General features: G+C 42.8%; 3 protein-coding genes across 18 annotated transcripts in view; 1 reads left to right on the top strand and 2 right to left on the bottom strand.

Moving 5' to 3' along the window:
• Positions 1-1,281, bottom strand: part of ALG5 (ALG5 dolichyl-phosphate beta-glucosyltransferase) — a 42,992-nt gene extending 41,711 nt beyond the window's left edge. The window contains exon 1 of the mRNA XM_054015273.1: positions 1,137-1,281. Within this exon, the coding sequence (XP_053871248.1) occupies positions 1,137-1,202 (66 nt within the window). The 5' untranslated portion in view covers positions 1,203-1,281. The remainder of the gene's footprint in view (positions 1-1,136) is intronic.
• A 29-nt stretch (positions 1,282-1,310) lies between these two features.
• EXOSC8 (exosome component 8) lies at positions 1,311-23,014 on the top strand. Its single transcript, XM_054015275.1, has 11 exons — positions 1,311-1,377; positions 4,500-4,536; positions 6,334-6,397; positions 8,673-8,746; positions 10,098-10,143; positions 12,145-12,250; positions 12,338-12,383; positions 18,273-18,369; positions 19,255-19,375; positions 22,098-22,204; positions 22,803-23,014. The coding sequence occupies exons 1-11, from the start codon at positions 1,361-1,363 to the stop codon at positions 22,916-22,918; spliced, it is 831 nt and encodes a 276-aa protein (XP_053871250.1). The 5' UTR covers positions 1,311-1,360; the 3' UTR covers positions 22,919-23,014.
• The window catches only part of SUPT20H (SPT20 homolog, SAGA complex component), a 59,858-nt gene continuing 59,026 nt past the window's right edge, over positions 22,943-23,774 (bottom strand). For 13 of the 16 annotated variants that reach the window (XM_054015256.1, XM_054015261.1, XM_054015264.1 and 10 more), the window contains one exon: positions 22,943-23,477. In XM_054015256.1, coding sequence (XP_053871231.1) covers positions 23,346-23,477 — 132 coding nt within the window. In that variant the 3' untranslated portion in view covers positions 22,943-23,345. The remainder of the gene's footprint in view (positions 23,478-23,774) is intronic. The other 3 variants (XM_054015258.1, XM_054015262.1, XM_054015267.1) reach the window with 1 other exon arrangement.

Below are 23,774 nucleotides of genomic sequence, written 5' to 3'. Positions count from 1 at the left end.
ACAGACATGATATATCTTGATTTTAGTAAGGCTTTTGACAGTCTCATAAGCAAACTAGGGACATATGGTCTAGATTAAATTGCTATAAAATGGGTACATAACTGGCTGAAAGACCGTACTCAAAGAGTAGTTATCAATGGTTCACTGTAAAGCTGCGAGGAAATACCTAGTGAGGTCCCTCAAAGATCTGTCATGGGTCCAGAACTATTCAATGTTTTCGTTAAGAACTTGGATAACGGAGTGGAGAGTATACTTATAACATTTGCAGATGGCACCAAACTGTGAAGTGTTGTAAGCACTTTGGAGGACAAAGGTAGGATTCAAAATGATCTTGACAAATTGGTCTAAAATCAACAAAATGAAATTCAATAAAGACAAATGCGAAGTACTACACTTAGGGGGAAAAAAAATCAATTGCACAACTACAAAATGGGGAATAACTGGCTAGCTAATAGTACTACTGAAAGGGATCCGGGGTTTATAGTGGATGACACACTGAACCTGAGCCAACAAACAGGATGCAGCTGCAAAAAAAGACCAGGATGCAGCTACTGTTAACAGGTGTCAGATGCAAGGTGGAGGAAGTAACTGTCCTGGTCTGCTCAGCACTGGCGAGGCCTCAGCTGGAGCACCGTGCCCCGTTTTGGACACTACACTTTAGGAAAGATATGGACATTGGATTAAGTCCAGAAGAGAGCAGCAACAATGATAAAGGGTTTAGGAAACCTGATCTATGAGGACAGGTTAAAAACACGGGGCTTTAGTCCTGAGAAAAGAAGACTAAGGAGGGACCAGTTGAGAGTCTGCAAATACCATAAGGGGTGTTACAAAGAGGTGCGTGGCCCTTCCCCAAGCATCAGCTCCTCCTCAGTGCTCCCACTCCGGTTTGGGGTCCAGTCGCCCCCCGCCGGGGCTCCGGGCTGCTCCCCCCTAGGAAGGGATAAGCGGGGCCTCGCCCAGCGAGGGGCTCCGGCTCTCGGCTCTCTCGGGGGCTGCCCTGTTTGCGGGGCAAAGGCCCCGCCCGGGCCGGTGTGTGCGGAGCCCCCTGGGGCCGGAGGCTCCCGCTCCCGCTCCCTCTCCCCGCGGGGGTCTCTCCCCACTCCCGGGGGACGGGGGGCGCTGGGCTCCGCACTCACCAGGATCAGGGCTGCGGCCGCCAAGGCAGCGAGCGCCGCGACCACGTCAGCCAGGAGCGACTCCATGGTCCATGCCCGGCGCGGCCCTGTGCGGCAGCTCCAGCGATGCGGAAGCGGCTCCCGGACGCGGCGCTGAGAACCAGCGTGTCCTCCCAGGGTGTCACGCGGGAGAGGAAGTGCGCTCCCGACCCCGGAAGTAGATCGCGACGGGCGGAAGTGAGACTATGGCGGCCGGATTCAAGTAAGTGACCGAGCGAAGCAGCTTCTCGTCCCGGCCTAGCGTTCGTTATGCCCTTCCCCCTCCCGGGAGCCGAGCTGCGCCGGCCGGCCGGGCTCTGAGCCGGGCTCGCCCTGGCCCCGGGGGGATCGATGCAGCCGCCGGGCCCGGTGCCGTCAGTCGCCTCAGCGGGGCTCTCTCAGCCCCGGCGTTGGCCGCGCGAAGAGCCGGGAACGCGGCACGCGTCTGCCTGGAAGCTGCCCTGGGCCCAGGCCGCTGCCGAGCCTCAGCCTGGCGATGGCTGCGGGTGCCTGTTCGTAACGTGCCGTGCCCGGAGCTCTGCCAGGTCCTGAGGCTGGGAACCGCCCCCCGGCCGCTGCCAGGAGCGACTCCCCCGGGATCTGCAGCGCCTGCTCTCAACAGCGGGGGGGAGAGAAACACACCGCCTAGGAGACCCCCTCTCGCCCCTTACCTTCCCCGGGCGCAGCTGATCCACCCACTCCTTGTTACTGGTGATCGTGGAAATCGAGAGGCTAAGGGCATGTGTCCTGCATGCACTTGGCACATGTGTAATCTTATGCATGTGAGTAATCCCAGTGAGTTCACTGGGGCTCCCCATATATATTACAGTTCTGCACAGGCATCATGCTATTTGTGGCCCATACTCTCTATTAGAAAAATCAACATTTTATTTTCCCCTTCTCTTACACAACATATAAAAAGCAACTCCGTTTATTTTTCATTCCATCCAAATGTATCTATATTCCAAAACTAAAAACTTAGTTCAGAGGCAGTTAAAGCTATTAAGGTTTTGGGTCAATAATAGGAATGTGCCCTTTCAGTGTCCAGTTACGGGGAGAGACCAGCCCTCTACCTCGCTACATCCACTCTCAAATTATCTTCAATGCAACATTGCAGTCTACCAGAGAAAAGTTCCTTCTGCTTCAAGGAGTTACAGAAATACACTATTCTTCCCACGTTCATAAGCCTTGTAGTGTAACTCACACCTGTAACTGCTGTCTCATACTTTTGCCAAAAAGCATTTCATTCCCAGTAATATTGACCCCCAGATATGTGAAATATTTTTTGGGGAAAGTGAGATTGTAGGTTAAGGGTTTGTTTGTTTTTTTAAAAAAGTGAGAGCTAATCTTAACGAGCTAAGATATTTTGAAACATGTGGATCTCTGTCTATGCCAGAGGAAAAGTCTTGATGGAAGTCATAGCAACTATAATCTCTTCCTAATCAAAACAAGGCCCAGGCATTAGTTGCTGGAGTGGAGGGATCCATCTGTAGACAGTTAGAGGAAAGTGGGTGTTAAGTGTAAGGACTGGTTGGACAAGGAGACTGTTTCCAGGCATTTGGGGGAGGGTTGTTTCTGCATTGACCCAACTATCTTTTGTTTCTCCCCTGTGTCTCTCAATCAATTAAATGGGGCATAGTAGACAGTATTGCCTGAGCCAGTGACGAATAGCCCTTATGTCCATGCTAGTTGGGGATATCTCAAGGAACACCGACAGGGATTAACATTACCCTTGTGCTCGTAAATTGTCAGAACTATGTTGGGTTTATGTTGTCTTTGAAAATATAATAAAAGTTCTCACTCAGAGTTACCATTTCCATGACTTTTCTCCAAAAATATTTGTTTGAACAAAACTTGAGAAGGCCTTATGCCAAAGATTAACTTCTTTCCTGGAAATGTCATTTTAATGTCTGTGCTGCAGTGTCTTAACAATTTCTGGCTATGGAATATTCTGTTTTAGTTTCTGTGTTCCATATCTTAGCAACTCTCTGATTTGAAAAATTGTGTCATCATAAGGGCTATGCAGAAAACAGCCTGCAGCATTAAATTCTATGTTAAAAATGCTGTTGTCATACTACATACATTGGTGTATTTGTAACTTCTATGAAGAAAAGGATTATTTATTTATGCTCCAAATAAACATAGGTAGATGTAAGATTTGAATTCTTTAATTTTATCTTAAATTTGGTTAAGGCAATATATTTGTGTTGTAAAGAAAGGCCCTGAGAAGCAAAGTAGAGGGAAGGCCTGGAAAATAAGAAGTGATAAGGCCAGAAGGAATAAAGAGGGGAGGATGTGTGGTTCAAAGAATAACTTATGGGATAAGGGGAAGTTTCTAAAAAGGCGGCTTCTGACCAATAGGGTGACTGCAGATGGTTTTAAATCAAATAAAGAGAATCTATCTTAAAATGAGCCAACACGGCCCTTCACCAACCCACACACCAGTGTTAAAGCCTATGTGAACCCAGGTGAGGGATAGCTCAGTGGTTTGAGCATTGGCCTGCTAAACCCAGGGTTGTGAGTTCAATCCTTGAGGGGGCCACTTGGGGGATCTGGGGCAAAATCAGTACTTGGTCCTGCTAGTGAAGGCAGGGGGCTGGACTTGATGACCTTTCAAGGTCCCTTCCAGTTCTAGGAGATGGGATATCTCCATTAACTATTATTATAATTATTATTGTAAACTCTTCAGGTACCAAATAATAATACAAAGGTGACACCCCACTGAAAATTTTAAAAAGTGGTAATTTTTGAAGCAGTCATGTTGTGTATGCATAAACCAATTAATCATCACACTAACCTGAAAAATTCAAATACTACATCAATTTTAATTTGCAATATTTCTTAAAAAATATTTAACACTCCTATTTCAATCAAATCTCTTATGCAGCCATAACTATGGTATTGCTACAAACTCCATCATAATATTAGCTTTTACAGATTCGCAGTTTTCAAGCTAGGGTTTTTTATGTATGTAGTTACATAAGCTGCAGTAAAGGGTGGATTTTGTTGTGGGATCTCTCTTTCTCTCCCATTTTTCAAACTTCACTCTTTCTAACCCTTTTTCAAAGCCCTTGCCACAAGGCAACCATGCCTCCGGAACCTATGAGTTCTGGTGTCAAAATGACCAGAAAGAACACTGTAGAGGGCTCTAGTCTTTCTGAAATTGTCACTAGTTGGCCAATGTGCTGTCTCCACAGCATTGTCAGCCAAGGAACAAAAACAGAGCTTGACTCTGAAACTCGGATGCCCACTGAGTAACACTTGCTTTTCTGCTAGACTTTAGTTAGCTATTTACTTTATTAAACAGATTATGCATATGAATTTTAAATTTTGTGTCTATTTTAGAACTGTGGAACCTTTGGAATATTACAGGCGATTTTTGGTGAGTAAAACATCATCTATTCATAAGTTAAATAGACTTAGAATATATTTTTCTCGTACAGCTACTGTACCTCTGTTGCTGTTCTCTTTAAATTATACATAAACTCCAATGGGGTTTTGCTTTTCCTTAAAGCCTTTCGTAAAAGAAAATCTTTCAGACTCTTCAGGACAGGGACTTTCTATTCTATGGCTGTGCTCCTGTGAGTGCTTATGTACATGTGACTAGTTTCATTAGCCTCAAAGGGACTGTTAAGTGGATAAAGTTAAACGTGCTTAATTGCGTACAGGATTGAGGCCTTGGTTTGTACAGTGCCTTGCACAATGGGAGCCTGACCAAGGTGGTGGCTTTTAGGCGCTACCAAAATACAAATAATAAATAATATCACTGACAGTGTCCTTGAAAAAGACAAATTCTAAGTCTACATTAATAATGCATGTTAAACAAAAGATAATAGAAGATAAGAAGATGAAAGTAACAGCATGGATTTGTCAAGAACAAATTGTGTCAAACCAACCTAATAGCTTTCTTTAACAGGGTAACAAGCCTTGTGGGAAGCAGTAGATGTGGTATATCTTGACTTTAGTAAGGCTTTTGATACTGTCTCATATGACAGTCTCATAAACAAACTAGGGAAATATAACCTAAATGGAGCTACTGTAAGGTGAGTGCATAACTGGTTGGAAAACTGTTCCCAGAGAGTAGTTATCAGTGGTTTACAGTCAAGCTGCAAGGGCATCTTGAGTGAGGTCCCGCAGGGATCAGTTCTGTGTTCAGTTCTGTTTAATATCTTCATCAATGATTTAGATATTTATAAAGTTTGTGGACAATACCAAGCGGGGAGAGGTTGCAAGTGCTTTGGAGCATAGGATTAAAATTCCAAATGATACAGACAAAGTGGAGAAATTATTTGAAGTAAATAGGATGAAATAAGGACAAATACAGAGTACTCCGCTTAGGAAGGAACAATCAGTTGCACACATGCAAAATGTGAAATGTCTGCCTAGAAAGGAGTATGTGGAAAGGGATATGAGGGTCATAGTAAATCATAAGCTAAATTGAGTCAACAGTGTAACACTCTTGTAAAAAACAACAGCAACAACAAAAAAGCAAACATCACCAGAATGAACCAACACCCTTTCTGATTGAATTTGTGTGTTCAGTTTATGTTGTGAGACATCTGAATAACTATGTTGATTGGCTTTTCTGGACTTGGGCCCTACTTAGATTTCTAAAGTATTTCCATCTTAAAAGATCAGCAATGGAAAAAAGGGTTAGTTGCAAAAATTAAACAATGCAAACATTTGGAAATTTTCATTCAAGGTTATCAATGAATATTTCTTCTCAAGTTGGCTCTGGGTACTGAAAAATTAGTTGGCCTTTTTGATGATGTCACACCTGTGACTCAGTTTCTTATAGTACCACAAAATTCACAGATTGCCACTATATTCATAGCAATTTACTGATTGCTTTGTCACTGCACCACTGATATGAGGTATTGCTTTTGTTGCTGAATGTCCTAAATAGCTGTAGGAAAGGCATATAGTACTGAGCCCTGAGATACTTTTTCCTACTGGATTATACATTTTTTAAAGTAGCTAAGTTTTGGGCCTGTAACCCAGATCACACTAAATTAGACCAAAAAGCTCACCAGCATACAAATCTTTGAGTTTATCCTAGTGGTCTTGTCATTGCAAATTCCCATTTGAAGATAAACAAAAACTTTATCATTATATACTCTTGATTGTGTAACACCATGAAAATGTCATTTAACTTGAATTGTGTAATGTTTCTGTTTAGAAAGAGAACTGTCGACCTGATGGAAGGGAGCTAGGTGAATTCAGAACAACCACTGTCAACATAGGTAAGTGTTTAACATTGGGAAGTGCTGGTGACTGAATCAAATGGAGTCAGTTTTTATACCTGGAGTCTTTAATGAATGGCTGAACTATTTCCACAGAGCTTGAGTTCAGAACAACCAGGGCTGACATTCTGTGTTGCGCCTCAAAGAGGCACAGTACAGACTCTGTAGCCCAGGGATAGTTTTAAGCCATTGTTGCACCCTCTCACTCCGGGGCTACTCAGTGAACACCCCCTTTGCTCCCCCAAAGCATAGTTTAAACAGCATGGGTGGCTGTCTAAATTAAGGTAGCTTCCCTATCTGCCTCTGGCCACAGCATTTCCCTGAATCACTGTGGTCCCATTCCCAATGTGCCACTCCTGCCTCCAGCATTGCTTCTAGGACACCCCTATATCAGGACTTGCACGGGTGTGTCAGAAGGTGCATTATGGCTTTCACAGTTCCTACATTGAGGGAATTCTTCATGACCAGATCCAGGGCATTTAGAGCCCTTCTATGCTGCTTTGGCCATTTTACCTGGCATAAAGGTAAATTTTCATCTAATAAAGTTTTGACTATTTCTAATTTAGAAAAAAGAATCCTTCACAACTTGCTAATTAAAATAGAAATATAAAAAATGCATTAGTGAGTTAAAAACACAATTAAATATAATTGATGTATATATAACCATTCAAAATTAATTTTAGCCAAAAAAAAGAGCCCTTATTTTTGCAAGGTGAACTGAAGCTTTTGCTAGGTAAGTGTCAAAAACCAAATAGGACATTCCATCATTATATATTTTTAAACGAATTTTTTTTGTCTCATTTTTTAAATAATTAATAAATGACCCGTCTAAAATATATATCTATTTAGTGGTGCATTTCCCATTCTTTCCATGTAGTGAGAAGTTTGTCACTTTGCTTTGGCAAAAAGCAAATTAAGCCCCACAATATGCCCCTCCTGCCAAATCGTAGTGCTTAAAGCAAATTGTGGTTCCCGATGGTGGAAATCAAATTGCATTATTTAGCAAAATTTCTCCTGTCTGGCCATCTCGCTTCACCCCTATGGTCTCTTTCACTTACTTTCTCTTTATTTTTTCTCCATGTTGTGTGCGCATGCACTCTGTCCACTTCTCTGCCTGCTCTGTTTCCATCATGGCTTACACACTTCTACCCACTTTCTCCTTTATTCATTACACCTCCTTTGGAGGGCGCTCCCCTCTCTTCTGTCCCTCCTTTCATGAATTTGCTCTCACACCCAGTTCTTCTCTGTGGTTCTCCTTTCATTCCTTCTCTAGTCTCCCTGCTATACATGCAACTCCTATACTGCTGAGTCTGCTCTGTTCATCATTTTCCCCGATGTCCTAACGTCAGCTGGAATGGAAAGTGCTTTTTTTTTTTACTAAGTACTCTGCTGGATCTTTTTAGCACATCCGGACTACGTCAGTTTCCCAGTAAGAATATGATAAGGCAGGGAATGGAAAACAAATCAGCAGTGCTAAACTAACAGATCTTGTAACCCCTTACTTAGACAAATGTCCTTCTTCATAACAAGTAGCAGGGGGTAGCTGTGTTAGTCTGTATCTACAAAAACAACAAGGAGTCTGGTGGCACCTTAAAGATTAACAGATTTATTTGGGCATCAGCTTTCGTGGGTAAAAACTTCACTTCTTCAGATGCATAGAGTGAAAGTACTTTCACTTGATGCTTTCACTCTATGCATCTGAAGAAGTGAGGTTTTTACCCACGAAAGCTTATGCACAAATAAATCTGTTAGTCCTTAAGGTGCCACCAAACTCTTTGTTGTTTTCCTCATAACAGTAACCCCAATAACTTCACTAGCAGACTGCTGAAAGATCTTTGTTTTGCCTCACAAAACTGGAAGGGAATTCAGGTGATAGGGAATTGGACCAGAGGAGAAATACAAGGCAACCTTGTCTGTAAAACAGGCAAGATAGGGGAAAATGCTGGTATATGCATTTTAATTTATAATATAAATTCAGCAGTCTGTGAGGATATTATGGTTTCTCACAGAATCAAGTAGAAAAGTGCATAAAAAAGTCTTCATATTAGATTTGAAAAGTTCTGGGTAATCCAGTACTTTGAATCTCTGGTAGGAACATATTCCACTCACCCTTGGAATTTCCAAACATTTAAAACACACCGTGTACCATGTCTTTCAGTCTCAGTGAGTGGTAAGGAAGCTAAAACTGGTGACTGTCCATGTGAAGATGGATATTGTGTTAAAGAGCTTTCTGAGGGAGCAGACTGAGATTTTATTATACCCTTTCTCTTTTCAGGTTCAATTACTACTGCAGATGGCTCTGCCCTGGTGAAGTTGGGAAATACTACTGTAATTTGTGGCATTAAAGCGGTACGTTTACTTTTTTTGAGACTGAGAAATAATAGTTAAGACTATGTTTTAGTTATGGGTATTTTTAGTAAGTCATAGACAGGTCACAGGCAGTAAATAAAAATTCACAGCCCGTGACCTGTCCATGACTTCTACTATAGACACCTGACTAAATCTTGGGGAGGGGGGCGACCTGGGGCTGCCATGGGTGCTTTGGGGTGGGGGAGTGTCCCAGGGGGCACCATGAGTGCTCTGGTGTTGGGGGGGATGGCCCGGGGGTGCCACGGGTGCCTGGGGGGCACCGCAAGTGCAGGGGGGGAGGACTGGGACCGGTGGGTGGCCCAGGATCCCTGCTGGTGCTGGGGGAGGGGGTTGGCGGGGCTGGCAGGCTCCCTACCCGACTCTGCGGCTCCCTGGAAATGGCGACATCCCTCAGCTGCTAGGCGAAGGTGTGGCCAGACAGCTCTGCGTGCTGCCTCCACCCCGAGCGCCGGCTCCACAGCTCCCATTGGCCGGGAACTGCGGCCAATGGGAGCTGCGGGGGGCAGTGTCTGCAGGCGGAGGCACGTGCAGAGCCCTCTGGCCGCGCCTCTCCCTAGGAGCTGGGGGATGTCACTGCTTCTGGAGAGCACCCCCTCCCGCCCCCCCGAGGTAAGCGCCGCCCAGAGCCCTCACCCCCTCCCGTGCCCCAGCCCTGAGCCTCCTCCCCCCTGAAACTTCTGCAGGCCGGTGGCCGCTGCCGAAGTTACGGAAAGTCACGGAATTTGTGACTTCCATGACAAACTCGCAGCCTTAATAATAGTTAATGTAACTTAGTTGATAAAGCCCCTATTTATTAAGTTGAAATCGATATGCGTGTCAAACACATGTACATTTTTTCACAGGAGTTATTTTGAGGATTGAAGATTACAGGTAGAATTGGACAAAAGAATTAGGGTACAATCGAGAGAGTGTGTGTGTGTGCGCGCGCACATTGTTATTTGTGTAAAGAGTTGTTTGGCTCTTTTTAAAGAAAACAAAGACCTTATTTTTGTGTACTAATTATTTAGTTTTTGTGATGATTAGTGATCACTGATAATGAAACAAATCCTCTTATTTCAAGGGAGATGGTAATAAGTATAGCTGTGGAAAATCTAATTATAATAGTCTAACATAAAACAACAAGCAGTTCATTGAAGAAATTATCATAAGTAGAGTAGCTGGAAAATCTAGCTTGGTTTATAAAAGCATTTTGGCCAGACAAAGCTTTGAGCCCTTATGGAAATAGGATTTCTAAATTATATTTAACATCCTTTAAAAAGTCTTTTCAAACCAGTTTGTAGAGACAAGATGTTCTCCCCCCTGAGTTTTGTTGTTGTTTTTGCTTTTACAGGAGTTTGCAGAACCCCCAGCAGAGTCCACTAATAAGGGATATATTGGTAAGTTTTAGAGCTTTGTCAGTTTTCTGCCTTTTTAGAAAAACAACAGCATTAGTTATTTGAGTTAAATGCTTTTAGTGAGTGGGAAGAATCCGGTGCAGTAGACATTTAAAACAAATAAATCACATTAAATAATTGCATTACAATGCACAGAACCTGTTTAGGCAGATGACACATGGGAACTGGCCTTTTTAGAGGTAGGTGACAGGTTAGCTAAGGAGCACTAGTTATGGGATTGAAGGTTTCTAGAAGCGGCACAAGGTGGGATTTGCTCTGCCTTCCGCTTGCTAGAAACCTCTCCTCATGGAAACTGCTTTTTCACTGCCAATTCCAGCCCTAACTGCCAGATTACCAGGAAACAATGGGAGGAGCAAGATAGCTGAGGAGACAGGTAGGTGAGCTGATGTTCAGAGTAGGGCCAGTATTAGATGGGAATGTGCCAGAGAACTTTTGCTGGGGGTGAGATGGTTGTGGCAGTGGAAGGTGAGGTCTGATGGTTTAGGAAGGGCTGCAATAAATTGTGTGTTCCCTTGTGTCTTGATAATTCCCAAGAAAAAAATAGGCTTGACTTCAAAAATGGTGTGACAGGGAAGTACAAAAATGAGACTTCTGCTGAAATTGAGTCTAACTAACTAGGGATGGTACTGATGTAGGCCCTGATCCTGGAAGGGATCTTTGCAGGCGGACCCTTATTTCCATATGGAGTTCCAGTGAAATAAATGGGGTTCACTTATGAGCATCCCTTTGTGAGATTGAGGACTTACATTATAAAAAAGTGGTTTAGTATCTCTCCAAGATGTGATGTCTTTGGAGAATTTACTAGATTGTGTTCTCAGTTTTCTGTGATTGTTCTCAAATATTTTTTGCTGCTTTTATGTCCAAAGTGGCAAATTTGGGCAATTAATAAAAGGAATGTATCATACCAGGAAAATCAAACTCCTGGAATGAAAAGATCAGAGTTGTTGTTTATCCAATTACGATATTAAGAAATAATTTGTGATTCATGATCTACGTAGCAGGACTACAGGTAAAATGCTTTAATTTATTGTAGCTAGGAGTATATCTTTATTTCATTCTGTAAATGTACATGCTATTTTATGAAACACTGACTAATAAATGATATGTACCCTAAATCATATATCACTTTGTGTAATTTTTGAAGAAAAATCATGCAGACCAGTGTTCCCTCTAATTTTTTACGTCCATGTGTGGAATGAATTTTCTTATGTGCACCAATATGGAGATGATGTGTGCCACATTACCTTCATATTGGTGCACATAACAAAATTCATGTGGTGGGGGTGGGGCCAAGAGTGTGGGATGGGGCTCAGGGCTGGGGCAGAGGGTTGGGGTGAAGGCTCTGGGGTGGGGCCGGGGATGAGGGATTCGGGGTGCAGGAAGGTGCTCAGGACTGGGGAAGAGGGTTGGGTGCAGGGGGTGAGGCTAGGGGTGAAGGCTCTGGGGTGGGGCTGGGGATGAGGGCCTTGGGGTGCAGGCTGTCCCGGGCCTGCGATGGGAGAGAGAACTCCCCCCGGCCCTCTTTCGCTGCAGCAGCTCGGGGCCAGGGGAGAGGCGCCTCTCACCAACTGCAGTAGCTCCAGCTGGGCTGGACTGGACCAAGGGAGGGGTGCCTCTCCCCCAGCCGGGGCAGGTCCGTGTTGGAGCCAATGGGGAGGGCCTCCTCTCCCCCAGCCACGGCAAGTCCGTGTTGGGGCTGGTGGGGAGGGCCTCCTCTCCCCACCGCAGCAGGTCCATGCTGGGGGAGAGACATCTCTCCCTGCTGCAGTCCTGAGCAGGACTTAATAGGCAGCTGTGTGGCCGCGCAGCTTAGAAGGAACTTAGATGCAGACTTGATTAATGTTAACAATTCATGATCTTGGCTTTCATTTGAGATGCATGGTACTAAGTAAGAACATAAAACTGCTGTATGCATTTTTATTATTATAACAGACTGTGTATTTTTCTTTGTTTAATTCATAACTAAATATTTTTGATTTCTAGTTCCTAATGTGGATCTATCACCCCTCTGTTCATCAAGATTTCGCCCTGGACCTCCTGGGGAAGAGGCTCAAGCAGCTAGCCAGTTCATTGCAGATGTGATTGAAAAGTGAGAACCACTATACTACAGTTCAATTATGAACACAATTATGGGGAAGAATTTTATTTCTTAATTTTCTGTGTCATTTTGTTTTAGTTCAGAAATAATAATGAAAGAAGATCTGTGCATTGCAAATGGCAAGGTAAGAAAAGGTTTGGTGTTAATGCCAATGTCTCAGAGTGAAGGGTGTGGAAGCAGAGAAAGAGGTTGCTTATAATTACTTACTCCTTTCCTTCCACTATGCCCTCAAAGTTTCCAACCCGTTTTCCAATCTCTCTGTTTATTGCCTGCCTGCTTGGGCCCGATCCTGCTTTTCTCACTGAACCATCCCTTCCATGGGCACCGGCGTTTTCACTACCAATTTAGCTAGGAGGATGGGCTTCTCAACTAGCCCCCACCCTTCCTGGTCTCTTCTCTTAAACATTCTTACTCATAAGGCTACCCAAGTCCTCCCTCGTGAGGCTTGCCACCTAGGCAAAACACATGGCCCATTGGCATTTAACTATTCAGGTTTCTCTTGTGGCAAACACACTGCTGTTACAGCATATGCAAACACAAATGGTTAAATTCTGACAAGTCCCTGAAGGACTGGTACTTGCTTAGCCAGTGCTTCCTTTTCTGCCTGGAAGTCCTGTCTCAAGGCTTGCAACTTGCCCTGGGCGTAGGGTTGAGCTGCTTCCTGGTTCATGATCTATGCTCTTAATTGCTCAATTCTAGTTATCAGGTACACAACTCTTCCTATTACTCCAACTTCTCTATTGCCCAGTCCTGCTACGACTGGGGTAGATCCACCTGACACCCTTCTCGGTCAACCGGGGTGGAGAGAGGAATGCTAAATCCCTCTCCGGTTCTCAGACTTACTGCGGCTGAGAGTAGGCACACTTTCATGCTCACACACGTACGTCCAGACTGGCCACGTCTGTGTATAATGTTCAGAGAAGGTGCTGTGCAATCTCCAACTTGCTTCCTCTCTTGGGAGGGCAGTTCTTTTACACCCTGAGGTCTCCTGGGGCGTCTTTTCAGTGATTCCAGGCCGGCTGCCTGTGGCTTCTTCAGCGTCCCCAAACCACACCGGCTCCAGGATTGCAAAGGCAGACTGTTGGATCTCACTGGACAGTTAAGCTTTGCAAATGTAATCTCAGCACTGTAACTTGTATTGCCTTTGGTTTGACTCTGTCTATATTTTTTTCATAGCCAGCTGGGGCCGAAAGCAGTTTTCTTTGTACTTAGCCTGGTCTGCATTGATTCTTGACCTTGAACGCAGATTAACTTTCTCTTTCTCTGGACCAAGCTGAATTTCAAATTAACCCGTTCCTTTCCTCAATAGACAAATTGCTCCCATTGTGTGTCAGAGGCTTTTTTGGTGATTAAAAGCTCCTCTGAGATGTATGATCTCATCTAGATTGAAGGTACCTTCTAGTGGGCATTGTTTAGATGAATTTTCACGCGTGTAATGATTCCAATTCTCTAAATACCTGCAGGTTTTAGGACCATAATGTACGTACATGAAATAAGCTGGAGTACCCTTAGGGGGTGAGAGGGAATGCTTAGACTGTCTCCCACCCATTTTCCAATCACACACACAGGGAGGATGCCCTGTCCGCTCTAGCGGCACATAAACTAAGGATCTCTCCCTACAGGGTACTCACACAGGAGAGGCTAACGAGGATGGCCACGACCCTCCTACACCTCCCTTCAGCAAAGAGCGTCGGCTAGTCTCAGAGAGATGGCGCTGCTTACTCTCGTTGCATCCAGTGAGATGATCAGACTGTCAGTGGCTCACACAGAGAGGAAAAGGGGAGGGAAGATGGGTTCACACACTTCTAGACCCAGGTAGCCTCCTCGCCGGATGATGCCAGGCCGAGTTAGCCCGTGGGTCGGATCTCCTAAAAAATCCTCTAGTTAACGGGCTTGCGTTAGAGTAGTTCTGGTCACGAGCCAAAAGACTTCGCAGAGTACTCTGGGCATCTTCCGGTAACTCTCAATTCACACTGGTACACACTCACTCACTCCCTCCCTCCCCCCCTCCACCCCCCCGGCCTCTATTCCCAAATACCATGATGCATCTACACTATGAGGCGGTAAACAACCCCTCTGTCTGGACTCAACACACTATGAGGCGGTAACAACACGTCATCACCGGTGCATACCCATGCATCTCTCATATGCATATATGGGGGCGGCCAAACTAACAGGTCCCCAGAACCGCATACAACTACCTTATTGGGGGTGGCAAAACTATTCCACAGAACCGCTCTGCATCTGACCTTGCTGCACAGTCAATAAGTTCGGATGGCGTGAGCCCAACAGGGACAGACGGCCCCATGGACAGTCCTCCTCCGACACCCCAATAGAGATTTCAAAACGTCTCCTACCTCTATTGTGGCGCCATGGGGTTCGAAGGGGAACGATCCGTAGCAGTTGCTGGTACCTCTGCGGGTGTTGCCATCCCGGACGAGCCCCCAAATTGTCGGAGAATAACAGAGTTCTCACTTTTTGTTTGGGTACAGCAAATCAGATACTTTATTTTCTCTCTCTCAGTTGCATAGAGGGAGAGAGTTAAACAGGTCTCTCAACAGGTAAACAATTACAGCAAGCATTTATACCTTTTGTTACAGACAATAATGAGCAACAGCTGCATTTTGTTTATACATAGGTCATTCTGATATCTTGTTTTGCTCACTAATGTAGACTCTTAGTCTTCATTCCATATTATCTACACATTATCTACACCAGGTTGCAACAACTTCTCACACAGTTCTTTCCCACTCGCCTCACACATTCCTCGCTTCTACAAATCTCACGTTATTAGGGTTACAGTTAGCCTAACTCTTGCTAACAAACTGTCATGCATTGCAGTCCCCTTCCTGTCAGTTCTTTCTCTGCTTCCACAACGGGGATAATCATTTGTGAGCAGGTTTCAAGAAAATCCTTGGGCTTTTGGGCTACTATTCTTGTTTTTTGTTAATTTTGGTACCTGCACATTCTTTGGGTTACATCCAAAGTATAAGGTGTACGTGATCTGATTACTGAAATCAATATCTATGGGTGTATCAAGTATATATTTGAAAACATTATGCTCTTTATGCAACTCCTAGAATGCTAAGTACATTCTTGCTTTGTAGTGTTTGATTCAAGAACTCATTGCAACAGCATGTCTTTAAACGCAAGAGCTTAGTAAGATTCAAAGAAGGAACATGTGATGACATGGATAACTCGAATATCCAGAGATAAAATAGCTAATGCAGAAAACAAATTTTGGAGGGTTTAAACCAGTCCCTATGAGATCGTCACAAGGGGCAGATTATCCTACATCTGTGCACTGTGAGATTTGTGTTCCTTCTTTGAAGCATCTGGTGCTGAGCCCTCTCAGAGACCGGATACTGAAGCTGGTGGACCACTGGTCCCATCCAGTATGGCAATCCTGTGTTTGTCATCAGAGTTCATAGAAAACTACTTTGTCTTTCCTGCTTTTGTACTAGGAATTGACTGTCTTTTTGAAGCACTGGATCTTGCATTTAGTAAAAACTATTAGGCCTGTCATGGGGTCACAGCATGGCAAGTGGGCTGCCCCAGTTGACTCAGTGCAAGGTTGGTACACCCCATCACACGATTGTCGGGATTCCCTGTTGAGTCAAACAGTTGCGGTTGGAGGACTCAAGACTCCTGGCGGGGCCGAGCAACCAAGCAGTCCGTAGACCCTGGGGTGGGGCAGAACAAACAGACAATAGCAGTGGAAGGCTTGGACCCTCTGGGAGGGCAAAGCAAACGCTCAGTCTGTAGCCCCTCAGCCTCCTGGCTGGGGCAAACAATAGCAGTTGGGGCTCTGACTCTGGGCAGGGTAGAGCAAACAATCAGTTTATATTGGGAGTCCCTAGTAGCCACGCCTAATGGCAAGTGCAAGGTTGGGGGGGGAAGTAGGGGAACCCAGGCCCACCCCACTCCACCGGGTTCCAACCTATGAAGCTGTAAATTCCCCATTAAGGGTTAAAGCATTGGCTTCTAACACGTTCCCTCAGTCACTTCTTACCATAAGGCCCATCTCAGGCATTTCCTCGGCTGGCAGCAGCTCGGTGTTCCCGTCAGTCTCCACGGTCAGCAGATCTGGGTCCAGGGTCCTGACAGCCTGGAGAGTCAAAGGTCTTGGTGCATCAAACATCCTTCCTCTTCCTCAGTCAGCCCCGACTGAACTGGGCTGCCTCCTTTTATCTGTCCCTTCCACCTGGAGTATGCGCAGCAGGGGCGAGGAGGCATGGTCTCCTGGGCCCACAGTGATTGGTCAGCCCTGTTGGCCCAGTGCAGTGTTGTTACACCCCATCACATGGCCACATTTAGCAAAGCGGCAGGGAGGTGTAAAGAATACCCCTGTGGTGTGCCTGCCATGCTTGCTGCACTCAAGGGTATATTCACCCTTTGGAGTTCGTTTTGACTAGGATTTAAAGGTGCGTTGTCAGAAGGTATTAGCTAATGTTAACTAAAACTCCAGTGTGGACAAGGCAGGGTAGATGTTTAAAACATGCTAAGATGGTCAAGTGGAACCCTGGCTTTCTGCTTTTCATTGAAAACCTGAAAATTTTCCATGAAAATTTTTGGGAAAAAAAAACAGTTTTTCATTTTTCAAAAATATTTTGAAATTCTCCTGCCAGTTTTAAATCTGGGTATCACTTACTTTTCCTAGAGGGATGACAAAGACCTCCTTGAATTCCAAGGGGTGTGTTTTGTTTTTCCTTTGACAATAAGGAGGTATTTTGGGTAGGGAACAGAATTGGTCCATGTTGCAACTTTGATCCACCCATCTTCAGTTCAGATTTTTGTATCCAAGTTATCTCTGTGTTATCCTGCTTTTTAAACTGAATTGTAAATGCTTCTTGCCAGGTTTAACTGCTGCTCACACTAGTGGACAGCAAACTTTATTTCAAAGGGCAGATCCAATGCTCATGGAGGACTGACGGGCTGGATTTGGCTTCTGGACTGTTATGTTTTCATGGCCATGAAAAACACGCCACGGACCATGAAATAAGTACTTCACCGTGAACTCCAATGTCCCCATGTTCCTAGGATCACTCCAGCAAAGGGGGCTCCTAGCTCCAGCTGGGCTGGGGGGGACTAGACTCACCTCCGGGTGCCTCCCCTTATTGCAGCCGGTTCCTGCAGCTGGAGGCGGCTTGTGGAGTTGGATCCAATCTTCCCTGTACTGCTGGGAGCGCCCCAGCAAAGGGGGCGCCTAGCTGCTAGTGCGGGCAGGGCTGTGGGAGGACAGGACTTGCTCTTTCCCTGCAGGGTTGTTCTTGGGTCTTTCTCCCAGCTGCAGAAAGCTCCGCACTCTCTCATCCCCACTCTGTTCAGCTCTGAAGGCAGCACAGAAGTGAGGGTGGCAATCCCGTGACCCCCCCCCCCACCCCACAATTCCCTTTTGGGTCGTGACCCCCCCCCAGTTACAACACCCTGAAATTTCAGATTTAAACATCCGAAAAAGTGATATTTACCAATTTTCAAATCCTATGGCCCGAAATTGACCACAATGGACCGTGAATTTGGTAGGGCCCTAGTTATGGTTAATAGCTCAAGTGTAAAAAGTCCATATATACTTTATTCTGACATACCAAATATTAATTGAATTTCTCACCCATGGTTTTCTAGTGGAGGCAGAAGTCTTTCTCTTTGTTGATAAAATACAATACAGTGGCTGACTACAGATTGCTATTTGCACATAAATAACTCCTTTTAAAAAAATTGAATTTTTCTGATGTGACCATAATGCATAAATGTGTGTGATGTTCTTTGCTGCCCCCTCAGTACAATTGCTTCCTCAGCCACTTCTCAGCAATATCAATCCTAATAATCTGGTGCTATGCTTAGTGAATTGGGTTGTGGGGAGCTCAGAGGCCATGTATTCATATTTGTTATTAAAGGATCAGAGGATGGTTCTCTAGCTTAATGTGTATTACCATTGGCCTGTAACCCGAATTAGTGTGATACCGGCAGTTCAAAGGATATATCAGATTTCACACATGCAAACTTTGTTTCTTAGCTTGCTTGGGTTCTATACTGCGATTTCATATGCTTGGACTATGATGGAAACATTTTGGATGCCTGCACATTTGCTTTGTTAGCAGCTTTAAAAAATGGTAAGTGTCCTATAACACACAATTGTTGAGCAAATTACATTCATGGGATAAATGTGTTAGTAGGAATCTGAATCATGATGATTTTAATTTCCCCAAGAACAGAATATTTGAGCAGCTAAAACCCCCATCTTTTTATGGAACTACTGAAGCAATAACACAAAGAAGAAATATGTCACTAAATTGATGTCATAGATTTGTATACGTGTTATTGATCAGGCTGTGGGCTACCTTGCTTACATATGCTTCTTGCACATTGTATTAATCTATTATAGGACTGATAGTTTTTCAGAGCAATGGTATTTGCTTTCAGCGTACCAGAAGTTTGGACACTCCACTATTGATCATAAGCAAAATTGTAATATTCAATACACCAACATCTAAATGAAGTGTTACCTGTTCGTGTTATTTAGTGTAAGAAAACTAAGTTTTTATTTAATACATGTTCACATTTATAATTGAAGAGATCATAAAGCCGGAATAGAGAGAAGTGATATAGTGATAGGAAAAAGACGTGCTATTGTGGGATTTTTTTTTGTTCAATGTGGTACAGAGAATGTACTTGCAACGTAGAAAGTGCCAGTATGGTGTTTTTGTTGTTGTTGTTTTTTTTTTTTTTTTACAACTCATCATTTATACTTGACTGACTCAGAACAAAATAATGGGTTCAAAAAGGATAAGAGTGGCATCTGTTATTTTTATAGAAAAAAGGTGTCCCACATTGTCTGATTTGGGACCTGCAGTCAATAGGAATTGCAGTTGCTCAGTCCCATAGAGATTGGTGGATGTTAACATAGAACAGTTCATAAAGTATTCCTTTGGGGATAAAGCCCAAATTATCTTCAGCTAGTTTAATATCATACAATTAATTGGCCTCTTCTCTTTCAGTACAGTTGCCAAAAGTTACTATAAATGAAGAAACTGGTTTGGCAGAAGTTGATTTAAAACAGACAAATCCTTTGAATATCAGAAAGCATCCAGTTGCTACATCGTTTGTTATATTTGACGAGTAAGTTGGGAACTGATAAAATGTATACTTAAAAAAAAAAATTGTTTAGTGACACACACACACTGGTGAAAAACTGACAGTGTTGCCAAGAAGCTGTTGTGGCAAAATCCTCATACAGTTATGTCAGTGCACCTCATGGACCAACCAGACTTTTCAGCTACTCGAATTCAGGGCTGATTATTTTGAACTGTTACATAGTTTTATAATATGAACAAATGACCACCAGAACACAATTAATATTACCAAACTTTTCTCTGCAACTGAAACCAGATTTGATCTCCAGATTTCACAGCTTAGCCATATTGGAAAGTATTTTAATATTAAAATGGACTTGAGAGGTGTAGCTGCATGATGTTATTGTATTTATATACCTTTCATCCCAAAGAGCTTTACTAACATATACAAATCACTACATCCACTACTGAAATGCAAATATCTGTGGCCTACAAGGTGACAATTTTTCAATAGCTCATAGCAACAGTTTCAGGACAGAAAGTAAAGAACTTATCCAGGGATTGATATAGATGGAATGTCATTACTCAAATTAAAATTTGGCCAACTCTCCAAGTTAACGTCCTCAGACCTAAAAAGGTCGCATGTTGTCAGGCTTTTTATTTTGAAATCTATCTGAAAGACTCCTTACTTGAAATCTTTCTTGTTCGTTGTTTTTTTCACTAAAATAGCAGGATTGGGATACAAGTGGTCCCCCAGGCCAGACTTTGCCTCTTGGGCGGAAGAGTTTTGTTGTCACCAGCACTTCCTAATTGTTATAGCCCATGCTATAACATCTCTGGCAAGCCCTGAATTACAGAGGCCGTTAATTCCCAAAGAGTAAATGTAAAGTCTGTTTCACTCTTGAGGGATTCATCTGCTATGAATTACTTGTAGACTGTTTTCAGTTACTTCAGGCCCTAGCATCTGTTTGTCAGTAGTAAAATGGAAGTGTGTAAGCTGCTACGTATAATAACTGCCAGATAAGAGAAGTTCTAAAACTAGCTGCAGAGCAGTGCTGATAGTATGCTGCATCTCTTTTCAATAGCCACAGTCAACAGAAATATCTCTTTCTGTTTGTCCTCTCAAAAGTATTTACAGGCAACTCCTTAATATCATTAATGTGAGAGAGAGGAGGGTTGGAAAACATGGTATACAAATACCTAAACAGTAAGAACTCTTTGGATGAACGGCAGTGTGTGCAAAGCAGTAGTAACGCTTAGGAGTGTGTGCCTCTGGCACAAAAATATCAATCAGCAACTGGAAAAGTGGCACTGGAAAAATGAACAATGAAAGAACCTCCAACTTTCCCTTTTATTTAAATTGTCTCATGTAGAACAAGCAAATGTTTTTTGCAGGTTCCCCTTATCAGTAACCTAGGGGTGGGGAGGGAGCGAGCAGGTACCCTGGGTTAGGGGGTTTATGTACTGAGATTGAGTTGTTCTGTTCACTACTTTGTGAAAGTTCAGGCAACTGCCCACTTTTTATGATGCAGATAATATGAAAAGCATTACCAAATCATAGAGCTCCCCACTTTTTAAAAATTAGTTGTAAGTAACATGTAGAATAAATGCATTCCCTTGGCAGAGTGTCACTATATTCAGTAGATCAAATTTAATTACATGGACTTTAAAATACACTTTTTTAACAGTGTGGAATTAGGAATTCACACCAGATATTCCCAATAATAATTTGCACTGTTGTTTATAAACATTTTGCACGTTCAAAAAGGTTGTACTAAGGTATGGATAAGGCTGTATGTAATGACCATGATTTCTGAGAAAGCCTGTGAGTGTTTAAGGTTTTTAGTAAAAATTGAGGTCTTTATCATCCTGTCCCATTGACGACTCTATGAACTTTTATTATTTGGCTCTGTATCTGTCCATTGTAGTATAGATTTCTCAAGGACTAAACTATTTGATATTATTAAATGGTTCCAGCAATTTTTATTGTGGAATAAAAGATATTTAGTCAATTTTCCCTTTAAATATTATGAACTTCGCATTATTTGCTGTGGAAAAAACTAATTCTGGGTCTTGAGAAATCAATAGCCTTCATCACAGGGGTAATATTTTTGATCGCTTCCTTGATTGAACAGTGTAGTAGATCAAAATACAGTCCTTGATTCTCTTTCAAAGGATTCACTAAAAATAAATATACTTGCAAAGAAGAGGAATGGGTTTTGTAAGTACATCTACAGCAAATGGAAATAATGGTGTTTTCACTTAGTTTTCTGTTAACAGTAAACAGTCTTACAGCATGTAGTCACCGTTTTAAAAGATTTGTTTTACCACAATTCTAAACTGTTTTACTGTCTGAGTGTTACGGTAGTAGCTGTTTTAGTGTTGCAAATTGTAGTTTCCTGATTAGGGCATACATTTTTAAAACCTCTACATTTAAATTTTATTTCTATTTACAAACCCTCAAACATCCCATTGAGTTCAGCATTGAGGTTCAGTAAGGGTTTGCCTTCTCCCCATGTTCTTTAAATTAGGGCATCCTGATGACAGAACATTGGGTGTTTATAGAATGCTTCCAGAAGTACTATATTCAGTATATCCGCTAAAAAAATACTCGCTATAAATAAAACCTTTAAAAAAGTTAAGCCTAAATGACCCTGGACAAATTCATCTTAGATGAACCTTTTCCTAGCTGATTGTTTTGTACGTGAAAGGTCCAATAACTTGTAGACAAACATCCCACCCACCTCTGGATTCTTTTCTTTTAAAAGAACAATACTCATTGTTGATCCGACGGCAGAAGAGGAGGACCTGGCAACTGGAACTGTAACCATTGTAATGGATGAAGAAGGCAGACTATGTTCTGTTCATAAGCCAGGTACTTTGCAAAATTACTACAAGTTAATTTGACAGGCAACAAATTTAAAATTAAATGGTTGGAATAAATTCTACCTACAGATGGCTGTTATTTCAGTAGTACATGCTGCATGGATAGTAACATTATTGGCCTTTAGCATGTAGTGCCCTCTTAATACTGCACCTGTGTCAGACAGTGCTCTCAAAACAAGTAACATTTTTCTTTACTCTTAGTTGAACTATTTCTTAAATTAATGTTACTACTGCAGTCTTCTTAAAAATAATCTACAGTATTGCATTTTGCAAGAGCTGGTGTGGCTGCTGCAAGAAATAACCTTTTCCTTGCATAAATCGTCTTCATGACTTTGTTTAGCCAAACTTCTTGTAGAGGTTGGATCTTGAACATAGGTCTTCTATTGTGCTGGTAAGATTTGATATTTAAAGTAAAACAATTTTCTTAAGCAGAATTGCAAATTAGACCACCCTGATTCTTAAACAGTAACGTAACCCCCATGACTGAAAGGTTTTAATGTTTCCATTTGATAAACATTTTAAAGAAAACAAAAATGGAAAACCAAGCTACTACTTTCAATTTTGGGGGTCTCCTCCCTCTTTTTTAGGTGGAAGTGGCCTAACAGCAGCAAAACTTCAAGACTGTATCACCCGGGCAGTTACAAGACACAAAGAAGTAAAGAAGCTGATAGATAAAGTGATAAAAAGTATAAAACCAAAATAAACATACGGCAAGGTCTCTTCAAAATGGATTTGTAAAAACTGTATTTGTTAGAGTATTCACCAACCTTTTATACTAAATAAACAGATCTCAATACTACATTTACAAAGTTCGTTTTTCTAAAATGTATCACCCTTATACTCTGTACAGTGCTGCTGAATGGTAAAAAATACAAGGTAAAACATCTTGTTAAAAATATGAAGTGACTTGCAAAAAACAAACCCTAGCTTTTTGTTAGATGAGATTCCTATTTTCCATAGAGTTGGCTTCCCGATACAGTTTATACATATCAGCATTACTTCAAAAATTCATTTTCCCATCAGCCATTTCAAACACTGATTTTTTTTTGAGCTTTCTTTAAAAAAAAAAAAAAAAGAGTTTTAAAAATCACCTCTGCGTCTATTTTTTTTTAAATATAACCCCCCAAGACTCAGGACTCGGGAGGGGTCGGTGTGCCTCGTTTCCTTTTACTTTTGGACTGGCTGCCTGAATGGTGCTGGTGTCGGAGCTGAGCTGTTTGTGCTGCTGCCATAGCCATTTGATGCTGCAAGAATCGCAACTGCTGCCGTGGGGGAGAAGGGAAAGGAAAAAAAAAGCTCGTTATATTAAATTTAACGCCACCTTTTACCTCAGGAAGAATGACAGGAAAGAACAAGATGGGGGAATTAAACTGAGGAAGCACTGAAATGGCATCAAAAAGGAATACCACATACGGGGACAATGAGTACAGTCAAGCAGCACCAGTGGCACAGAAGCCTGCTGAGGGCGTTTCGAACATTTCACAGTTAAACTTTGCCCTTTGTGTCTGTCGCAGTAACTGCAGTAACTCAGCAACTTCAGTAAACATTTTAGTTCAGAT

This window comes from Malaclemys terrapin, chromosome 1, assembly GCF_027887155.1.
Source record: "Malaclemys terrapin pileata isolate rMalTer1 chromosome 1, rMalTer1.hap1, whole genome shotgun sequence".
Classification (NCBI taxonomy): Eukaryota; Metazoa; Chordata; order Testudines; family Emydidae; genus Malaclemys; species Malaclemys terrapin.
Note: the sequence above shows the minus strand (reverse complement) of the source record. Positions and strands in the feature narration are given on the sequence as shown.

What these genes read in the sequence shown, in the direction of transcription:
- EXOSC8 (XM_054015275.1), top strand. An exon ending in AACAACCACTGTCAACATAG is followed by an intron (nt 6,398 to 8,672) that starts GTAAGTGTTTAA and finishes TTCTCTTTTCAG; the next exon opens with GTTCAATTACTACTGCAGAT. An exon ending in TCGTTTGTTATATTTGACGA is followed by an intron (nt 19,376 to 22,097) that starts GTAAGTTGGGAA and finishes TTCTTTTAAAAG; the next exon opens with AACAATACTCATTGTTGATC.